General features: G+C 43.9%; 1 protein-coding gene across 2 annotated transcripts in view; it reads right to left on the minus strand.

Annotated features, from left to right (window-relative positions):
- The window catches only part of LOC133539692 (zinc transporter ZIP1-like), an 18,899-nt gene extending 7,928 nt beyond the window's left edge, over positions 1 to 10,971 (minus strand). Inside the window, exon 1 of one of the 2 annotated variants that reach the window (XM_061881792.1) lies at positions 10,789 to 10,971. In XM_061881792.1, coding sequence (XP_061737776.1) covers positions 10,789 to 10,813 — 25 coding nt within the window. In that variant the 5' untranslated portion in view covers positions 10,814 to 10,971. The remainder of the gene's footprint in view (positions 1 to 10,788) is intronic. The other variant, XM_061881793.1, reaches the window with a different exon arrangement.

Raw genomic sequence — 10,971 nt, forward strand, 5'->3', positions numbered from 1 at the left:
CTCTTTTCTCTCTGCAGAGATCAAAGTTGAAGGTTTAGTAGGTGCTCTTTGTTACAAGTCTTGTGTGGCATGAGGCAGCCACAGAAGCATGGATAAACACAAGGAGCTGTGAGGTGAGGGAAAGAGACAGGATGGGCTCTAAAATAGGGCTCTGGCTTTTGGGGGACGCTTTTTTTTTAACCAGAAGTGTCTCCAAAGTGGTTGAGGCTTATCTCACAGAGTGAGAATGTTTTTTTTTTTCCTACCTTAAAGGCCAGCTGAAATGAGATTTTCTTATTTAAACGGGGATAGCAGGTCCATTCTATGTGTCATACTTGATCATTTCGCGATATTGCCATATTTTTGCTGAAAGGATTCAGTAGAGAACATCGACGATAAAGTTCGCAACTTTTGGTCGCTCATAAAAAAGCCTTGCCTTTACCGGAAGTCGCAGACGATGACGTCACCGGTGTGAGGGCTCCTCACATCCTCACACTGTTTATAATGTGAGCCTCCAGCATCAAGAGCTATTCGGACCGAGAAAGAGACAACTTCCCCATTAATTTGAGCGAGGATGAAAGATTCGTGGATGAGGATATTTAGAGTGAAGTGGGTGTAGTGGGTAGAGCGGCCGTGCCAGAAACCTGAGGGTTGCAGGTCCGCTTCCCACCTATTGACATCAAAGTCGCTGCCGTTGTGTCCTTAGGCAGGACACTTCACCCTTTGCCCCCGGTTCTGCTCACACTGATGAATGAATGATGAATTAATGATTGGTGGTGGTCGGAGGGACCTTAGGCGCAAACTGGCAGCCACGCTTCCGTCAGTCTACCCCAGGGCAGCTGTGGCTACTGATGTAGCTTACCACCACCAGGTGTGAATGAATGATGGGTTCCCACTTCTCTGTGAGCTCTTTGGGTATCTAACAATAGAAAAAGCACGATATAAATCTAATCCATTATTATTATTATTAGAGGAAAAAAAAAATAAAAAAAGGCGATTGCATTGGGAGCGATTCAGATGTTTTTAGACACATTTACTAGGATAATTATGGGTAATCCCTTATCTTTCTATTGTGTTGCTAGTGTTTTAGTGAGTTAAATAGTACCTGATAGTCAGAGGGGTGTGTCCATGGGTGTGTTGACGCCAGTCTCTGAGGGAAGTCACGGCAGCTGCATGGAGAGCGCAAGCTCCGCTGAGCTCCGGTAAGAGGCGACTTTTTACCACAATTTTTTCACCGAAACCTGCCGGTCGACAAGTGGTCGGGATCCATGTTCACTTGACTGCGCTGATCCATAGTAAAGCTTCACCTCCGGGAATTTTAAACAAGGACACACTGTGTGTTTGTGTGGCTAAAGGCTAAAGCTTCCCACCTCCATCTTTCTAATTTGACTTCTCCATTATTAATTCAACAAATTGCAAAAGATTCAGCAACACCGATGTCCAAAATACTGTGTAATTGCGCGATGAAAAGAGACGACTTTTAGCCGCAAGTGGTGCTGAGCTAATATGTCCCCTCCAACCAATAACGTCAGAAACACGCGTCGTCATTCCGCGTCATCATTTCGCGACGTTTTCAACAGGAAACTCCGCGGGAAATTAAAAATTGTAATTTAGTAAACTAAAAAGGCCATATTGGCATGTGTTGCAATGTTAATATTTCATCATTGATATATAAACTATCAGACTGCGTGGTGGGTTTCAGTAGGCCTTTAACCCTAATCAAATGTGTCTATGGGGTCCCAGTTGAAGCCATTCAAACCCTGGAGGGATCAGGAATGGTCCCAAAAGAACCCAAGTGGTCCCAAAAGGTTCGAAATGCACCCAGAGGGGCCCCATTCCCGGCCCCGCCCCCAGACTATCTGGGTACATTTAAAATCTTTTTGGAGGACATTTAGGGGGTAAGTCCCTTGTGGGGTACTTTGGAAGTATTTGGGGTCCCTCAATACCAATCGGGAAAAAAATGGTCTTTTTTGGGAAAATTTGGGACCTTCATGTCTCTTAGCCTTTTCCCGAGTCCAAGAAGGGAAAGAGACATTTTTCAGACAGGTTGAGCACTTGTAAAATAGGACTTGGGCTTTTAGGGACACTTTTTACCTGAAGTGTCCTCAACGGTTGAGGCTTTTCTCACGGAGTTAAGTCACTTTTTGCCCAACCTTAACCTTAATCCAATTATTTAAGTATTTAAAAGGTCTGAATTGAGGTCATTCAAACCCTAAAAGGGTCAGGAAGTGGTCCCAAAGATGAATGGGGTTGCCTAAAAGGTTTTAAATGCACCCAGAAGAGCCCCGTCAATGCCCCTTCCCCCAGGTTCTCTGGTATATTTCTGTTCTTTTGGGGCACTTTTAGGGGGTAAGTCCCTTGTGGAGTACTTTGGAACTATTTGGGGTACCTTAATACCTATCGGAGAAAAATTTCTTTTTTGGGAAAATTTGGGACTTTCCTGTCTCTTAGCCTTTTACAGAGTCCAAGAAGGGAAAGAGACATTTTTTAGACAGGTTGGGCACTTGTAAAATAGGACTGGGGCTTTTAGGGACACTTTTTACCTGAAGTGTCCTCAAAAGGTTGAGGCTTTTCTCACGGAGTTAAGTCGCTTTTTGCCCAACCTTAACCTTAATCCAATTATTTAAGTATCTAAAAGGTCCGAATTGAGGTCATTCAAACCCTAAAAGAGTCAGCAAGTGGTCCCAACAATGATTCGGGTTGCCCAAAAGGTTTTAAATGCACCCAGAAGAGCCCCGTCAATGCCCCTTCCTCCAGGTTCTCTGGTATATTTCTGTTCTTTTGGGGACTTTTAGGGGGTAAGTCCCTTGTGGAGTACTTTGGAACTATTTGGGGTCCCTTAATACCTATCGGGAGAAAATTGTCTTTTTTGGGAAAATTTGGGACCTTCATGTCTTGTAGCCTTTTCCCAAGTCCAAGAAGGTAAAGAGACATTTTTCAGACAGGTTGGGCACTTGTAAAATAGGACTGGGGCTTTTAGGAACACTTTTTACCTGAAGTGTCCTCAAAGGTTGAGGCTTTTCTCACGGAGTTAAGTCACTTTTTGCCCAACCTTAACCTTAATCCAATTATTTAAGTATTTAAAAGGTCTGAATTGAGGTCATTCAAACCCTAAAAGTGTCAGGAAGTGGTCTCAATGATGAATGGGGTTGCCCAAAAGGTTTTAAATGCACCCAGAAGAGCCCCGTCAATGCCCCTTCCCACAGGTTCTCTGGTATATTTCTGTTATTTTGGGGGACTTTTAGGGGCTAAGTCCTTTGTGGAGTACTTTGGAACTATTTGGGGTGCCTTAATACCTATCGGGAGAAAATTGTCTTTTTTGGGAAAATTTGGGACCTTCATGTCTCTTTAGCCTTTTCCCGAGTCCAAGAAGGGAAAGAGACATTTTTCAGACAGGTTGGGCACTTGTAAAATAGGACTGGGGCTTTTAGGGACACTTTTTACCTGAAGTGACCTCAAAGGTTGAGGCTTTTCTCACTGAGTTAAGTCACCTTTTGCCCAACCTTAACCTTAATCCAATTATTTAAGTATTTAAAAGGTCAGAATTGAGGTCATTCAAAACCTAAAAGGGTCAGGAAGTGGTTTCAATGTTAATGGGTTTGTCCACAAAGTTTTAAATGCACCCAGAAGAGCCCCGTCAATTCCCCTGCCCCCAGGTTCTCTGGTATATTTCTGTTCTTTTGGGGGACTTTTAGGGGTTAAGTCCCTTGTGGAGTACTTTGAAACTATTTGGGGTCCCTTAATACCTATCGGGAGAAAATGGTCTTTTTTGGGAAAATTTGGTACCTTCATGTCTCTTAGCCTTTTCCCGAGTCCAAGAAGGGAAAGAGACATTTTTCAGACAGGTTGGGCACTTGTAAAATAGGACTGGGGCTTTTAGGGACACTTTTTACCTGAAGTGTCCTCAAAAGGTTGAGGCTTTTCTCACGGAGTTAAGTCGCTTTTTGCCCAACCTTAACCTTAATCCAATTATTTAAGTATTTAAAAGGTCCGAATTGAGGTCATTCAAACCCTAAAAGGGTCAGGAAGTGGTCCCAATGCTGAATGGGGTTGCCCAAAAGGTTTTAAATGCACCCAGAAGAGTCCCGTCGATGCCCCTTCCCCAAGGTTCTCTGGTATATTTCAGTTCTTTTGGGGGACTTTTAGGGGGTAAGTCCCTTGTGTAGTACTTTGGAACTATTTGGGGTCCCTTAATACCTATCGGGAGAAAATGGCCTTTTTTGGGAAAATTTGGGACCTTCATGTCTCTTAGCCTTTTCCCGAGTCCAAGAAGGGAAAGAGACATTTTTCAGACAGGTTGAGCACTTGTAAAATAGGACTTGGGCTTTTAGGGACACTTTTTACCTGAAGTGTCCTCAAAGGTTGAGGCTTTTCTCACTGAGTTAAGTCACTTTTTGCCCAACCTTAACCTTAAGCCAATTATTTAAGTATTTAAAAGGTCTGAATTGAGGTCATTCAAACCCTAAAAGGGTCAGGAAGTGGTCCCAATGATGAATGGGGTTGCCCAAAAGGTTTTAAATGCACCCAGAAGAGCCACGTCAATGCCCCTTCCCCCAGGTTCTCTGGTATATTTCTGTCCTTTTGGGGAACTTTTAGGGGGTAAGTCCCTTGTGGAGTACTTTGGAACTATTTGGGGTCCCTTAATACCTATCAGAAGAAAATTGTCTTTTTTGGGAAAATTTGGGACTTTCATGTCTCTTAGCCTTTTCCCGAGTCCAGGAAGGGAAAGAGACATTTTTTCAGAAAGGTTGGGCACTTGTAAAATAGGACTGGGGCTTTTAGGGACACTTTTTACCTGAAGTGTCCTCAAAGGTTGAGGCTTTTCTCACGGAGTTAAGTCACTTTTTGACCAACCTTAACCTTAATCCAATTTTTTAAGTATTTAAAAGGTCTGAATTGAGGTCATTCAAACCCTAAAAGGGTCAGGAAGTGGTCCCAATGATGAATGGGGTTGCCTAAAATGTTTTAAATGCACCCAGAAGAGCCCCGTCAATGCCCCTTCCCACAGGTTCTCTGGTATATTTCTGTTCTTTTGGGGGACTTTTAGGGGGTACGTCCCTTGTGGAGTACTTTGGAACTATTTGGGGTCCCTTAATACCTATCGGGAGAAAATTGTCTATTTTGGGAAAATTTGGGACCTTCATGTCTCTTCGCCTTTTCCCGAGTCCAAGAAGGGAAAGAGACATTTTTCAGACAGGTTGGGCACTTGTAAAATAGGACTGGGGCTTCTAGGGACACTTTTTACCTGAAGTGTCCTCAAAGGTTGAGGCTTTTCTCACTGAGTTAAGTCACTTTTTGCCCAACCTTAATCCAATTATTTAAGTATTTAAAAGGTCTGAATTGAGGTCATTCAAACCCTAAAAGTGTCAGGAAGTGGCCTCAATGATGAATGGGGTTGCCCAAAAGGTTTTAAATGCACCCAGAAGAGCCCCGTCAATGCCCCTTCACCCAGGTTCTCTGGTATGTTTCGGTTTTTTGGGGGAACTTTTAGGGGGTAAGTCCCTTGTGGAGTACTTTGGAACTATTTGGGGTCCCTTAATACCTATCGGGAGAAAATGGTCTTTTTTGGGAACATTTGGGACCTTCATGTCTCTTAGCCTTTTACCGAGTCCAAAAAGGGAAAGAGACATTTTTCAGACAGGTTGGGCACTTGTAAAATAGGACTGGGGCTTTTAGGGACACTTTTTACCTGAAGTGTCCTCAAAAGTTGAGGCTTTTCTCACGGAGTTAAGTCACTTTTTGCCCAACCTTAACCTTAATCCAATTATTTAAGTATTTAAAAAGCTCCGAATTGAGGTCATTCAAACCCTAAAAGTGTCAGGAAGTGGTCCAAATGATGAATGGGGTTGCCCAAAATGTTTTAAATGCACCCAGAAGAGCCCCGTCAATGCCCCTTCCCCCAGGTTCTTTGGTATATTTCTGTTCTTTTAGGGGGTAAGTCCCTTTTAGATTACTTTGGGGCCTTTTAGCCTTTTCCTGAGTTCAAAGATTGTTTTCAGTAAAAGTAGAAGGTGCATTGTTCAAAGAGGTGATGAATATTTCCGCAGACACAATGTTTAGCAATTTCAAAATCAACACAGCGATCAAAAGAACCCCACTCAAATCTGTAGACTTGGAGTGGTTCACACTCAACCAACTCTGGGCTTGTGTGGGCGGATATCAGTGGGGTACTAAGGGCAAAAGCGGAGTTTGTGGGTCAATTGACGCAGTACTCTCGAAGCTGACTGCTTGGGGAAATTGAGTGACCTATAGCTGCGCTGACTCATAGATTTGGACTTGCAACTATGACGTTGCAACAAATCTCATAATGAAGGTAGGGAAAGACAAGTTTCTCGGACTGTTGGGGCACTTTTAAAATGGGACTGAGACTTTGTGGGAGTCTTTTTTCACCCCGAGTGTTCCCTAACGGGATTGGGGCCTATCAACTTTTACTGGAAGAAGTCCATGGAATAACAGACAGGGAGGTCTCAAAGTACCCAAAAAGGACAAATCTTGCCTCTAATGGTGCTAAAGTAATTCAAAAGGGAATTACCCCAAAAAGTCAAAGTGCTCTAAAGAGTCAGTATTGTATCCGAGGAGTAAGGGGATCGGGCCAGGCCTCGGTGACCCTTTGAGTGCATTTCAGACTTTTTGCGCGACCCCTTTATCGTTTATCATTGACAGCTTGAGTTCTTTTGAGACCTTCCCGGACTCCTCCAAGGCTAAATGGGTTTAAATCACCTGTAGTTACTTAAAATGATCATTCATAAACTGTAAACCATAATTTCTAAAATTATAACAAAAGAAGGCTCGAAATATCTTGAGTTGTTATAAGCCTACAGGTGAAACTCAAAAAATCAGAACATTCTGCAAAGGTTTGTTTTTACCATCAGATTTTCAAGGTGAAACTAATAAATGATCAAGGCTCTAAAATGATTGTGGCGGTACGCTCCCTGTATGATCGACGTCAGAGCTGGGTCCACATTGCCCGGAGTAAGTCGGACCCGTTTTCAGTGAGGGTTGGACTGCGCCCGGGCTGACCTTTGTCACCGATTCTGTTCATAACTTTTATGGACAGAATTTCCAGGCGGAGTCAGGGCGTTAAGGGGATCCCGGTTGGCGGTTGCAGGATTAGGTCTCTGCTTTGTGCAGATGATGTGGTCCTGATGGCTTCATCTGGCCGGGATCTTCAGCTCTCACTGGATCGGCTCACAGTTGAGTGAAGTGACTGGGATGGGAAGTAACACTTTCATGTCCGTGGTTCTTCCGGAAAAGGAAGTAGTGCCATCCCCGGGTCGGGTAAGAGATCCAGCCCCAAGTGGAGGAGTTCAAGTATCTCACAGTCTTGTCCACGAGTGAGGTAAGAGTGGATCGTGAGACCTGCATCGGTCCGTCGTGGTGAGAAAGGAGCGGAGTAGGCAAAGCTCTCAATTTACCGGTCGATCTACGTCCATACCTTCACCTATGGTCATGATCATTGGGTTATGATCGAAAGGACAAGATCACAGCTACAAGCAGCCCGAAATGAGTTTCCTCCGCCTGGTCACGGGGCTCTCCCTTAGAGATAGGTTGAGAAGCTCTGTTATTCGGGGGGAGCTCAAAGTAAAGCCGCTGCTCCTCCACATGGAGAGGAGCCAGATGAGGTGGTTCGGGCATCTGGTCAGGATGTCGCCCGGACGCCACCCCAGGTCGGTGTTTAGGGCGCGTCCGACCGGTGGGCAACCACAGGGAAGACCCAGGACAAGGTGGAGAGACTATGTCTTCCAGCTGGCCTGGGAACGCTTCAGGATCCCCTCGGGAAGAGCTGGACGAATTAGCTGGGAAGAGGGAAGTCTGAGCTTCCCTGCTTAGGCTGCTGCCCCCGAGACCCGGCCTCAGATAAGTGGAAGAAGATGGATAAATGGAGGCTCATAACATGCAACTCAAATTGAAAATCTCTGAATTTTTTTTTTTTTTTAAAAGGCCTACTGAAATGAGATTTTCTTATTTAAACGGCGATAGCAGGTCCATTCTATGTTTCATACTTGATCATTTCGCGATATTGCCATATTTTTGCTGAAAGGATTTAGTACAGAACATTGACGATAAAGTTTGCAACTTTTGGTCGCTAATAAAAAAGCCTTGCCTGTACTGGAAGTAGCAGACGATGTGCACGTGACGTCACGGGCTGTAGGGCTCCCTCACATCCTCACATTGTTTATAATCATAGCCACCAGCAGCAAGTGCAATTCGGACCGAGAAAGCGACGAGTTCCCCATTAATTTGAGCGAGGATGAAAGATTTGTGGATGAGGAAAGTTAGAGTGAAGGATTAAAAAAAATATATATAAAAAAGAAGGCAACGGCAGTGTGAACGATTCAGATGTTATTAGACACATTTACTAGGATAATTCTGGAAGATCCCTTATCTGCTTATTGTGTTAATAGTGTTTTAGTGAGATTATAAAGTCATACCTGAAAGTCGGAGGGCTGCGGTGAACGCTAGTGTCTCTGAGAGAAGCCAATGGAGGAGCCAAGATCACAGCTGCCTTTTTGACAGCTGCAGGAGGAGGTCGCATAATCCACTCAAGTCTCCGGTAAGAGCCAACTTATTATCACAATTTTCCCATCCAAAAACTTGCTGGTTGACGTAGAGAAACAAGTTCGCTGGACCGCTCTGTGTTAAAGCTTCACAACAAACAAAGAAACACCGGCTGTGTTTCGGTGCTAAAGACAGCTGCAATCCACCGCTTTCCACCAACAGCATTCTTCTTTATAGTCTCCATTATTAATTGAACAAATTGCAAAAGATTCAGCAACACAGATGTCCAAATTACTGTGTAATTATGCCATGAAAAGAAAAGACTTTTAGTCGTAAGTGGTGCTGGGCTAATATGTCCCCTCCAACCAGAGACGTCACAAACACGCGTCATCATACCGCAACGTTTTCAACAAGAAACTCTGCAGGAAATTTAAAATCGTAATTTAGTAAACTAAAAAGGCCGTATTGGCTTGTGTTGCAATGTTAATATTTCATCATTGATATATAAACTATCAGACTGCGTGGTTGGTAGTAGTGATATCCATGGCTTCTTAGGTTTTCATAGCTGTCTGCCAATAAAACGGGCTTGTTATCCTGCTGAAACGTTGCGGTATGATGACGCGTGTGCGTGACGTCATGCTTTGTAGAGGACATTTTGTTCTAGCACCGTTCACAGCTATAAGTCCTCTGTTTTCATCACATAATTCCACAGTATTCTGGACATCTGTGTTGCAGAATATTGTGCAATTTGTCCAATGAATAATGGAGACGTCAAAGAAGAAAGCTGTAGGTGGGAAGCGGTGTATTGCGGCCGCTTTTAGCAACACAAACACAGCCGGTGTTTCATTGTTACATTCCCGAAAGATAACGGTGAAGCTTTACTATGGAACAGAGCGGTCAAGCGAACACGGTTGGATTGGACCACGCACACAAAGTACAGTGTATTATGCGGCGATCATTTCGAAATATCTTTTTTTCGAAGAGGGTCCCTTGCGAAGGGCAGAGATGGGCATCGCCACCACCAGTCGACTGGTGCTGAAGAAAGGTGCGGAGCCGACCTTCAGGTTGTACAGGTACAACCATATAATCTCACTTAAACACTAGTAACACAAAAGGCAGATAAGGGATTTTCCAGAATTATCCTAGTAAATTTGTCTAATAACATCTGAATCACTCCCACTGTATAGACTTTTTAGAAAAATGTTCTTGTCCTTCACTCTCACTTTCCTCATCCACGAATCTTTCATCCTCGCTCAAATTAATGGGGGAATCGTCGCTTTCTCGGTCCGAATCGCTCTCGCTGCTGGTGGCCGTGATTGTAAATAATGTTCAGATGTGATTAGCTCCACAACCCGTGACGTCACGCGCATATCGTCTGCTACTTCCGGTAAAGGCAAGACTTTTTTATTAGCGACCAAAAGTTGCGAACTTTATCGTGGATGTTCTCTACTAAATCCTTTCAGCAAAAAATATGGCAATATCGCGAAATAATCAAGTATGAAACATAGAATGGACCTGGTATCCCCGTTTTAAATAAGAAAATCTCATTTCAGTAGGCCTTTAAGAGGGGCTTTTGAACTACACTACTCTAGTCAGTGGCCTAGTGGGTAGAGTGCCCGCCCTGAGATCGGTAGGTTATGAGTTCAAACCCCGACCGAGTCATATAAGACTATAAAAATGAGAGCCATTACCTCCCCGCTTGGGAGGTAATGGTAAGGGTTGGAATTGGGGGTTAAATCAACAGAAATGATTCCCGGGCGCGGCCACTGTTGCTGCTCACTGCTCACCTCACCTCCCAGGGGGTGATCAAAGGGATGGGTTAAATGCAGAGGACAAATTTCACCACACCTAGTGTGTGTGTGTGTGTGGGTGTGACAATCATTGGTACTTTAGCTTTAACTTAACTTGAGTGACCATGGAAAAAATAGCACTTGGGTCATCCAAGGCGAGAGTTTGAGGCTAAATATTGTTATTCATGCTTATTGCATATATGATTCTTCATATTGCGCATATCAAACAGCGATCAAACGTTTCTTATCATCACACCGAAGTAGTATTACAATCTTCATTTTTGTTATGCACTTCCTACACGCCTTGATCACGTGGTTTAACGGTATATATATATATATTTTTAAGAACAGGGACACAAAAACCAGGACACACACGGGATCACAATTTGTGTCTGTGTTTCGCGTTGCATTGCGGTGACGTCACACCGTCATTTTTGACCTGTTGAGACTCCGGAAAATGACGGGAAGAGAGAAAGTTTAGAGGAGAAAGAAAGAACCAAAAAGAAAACACTAGACTTACGCGACAGGGTTACTAAATCCAACATGCCGATCCGAAGTTCAGCCGGACGTCCTGCTCACGAACGAGTAGAAAAGTCGGTGTGAGTTTGCTTCTTTCGCTTGTGACTCGATTCCCATCAGCTGATCCCACTTTTTTTTATTTTTTTTTTTATCGCGGAGCCGCCGTGTCGCCCCCATCACATTT

This window comes from Nerophis ophidion, linkage group LG21 (genome assembly GCF_033978795.1).
Source record: "Nerophis ophidion isolate RoL-2023_Sa linkage group LG21, RoL_Noph_v1.0, whole genome shotgun sequence".
NCBI lineage: Eukaryota > Metazoa > Chordata > Actinopteri > Syngnathiformes > Syngnathidae > Nerophis > Nerophis ophidion.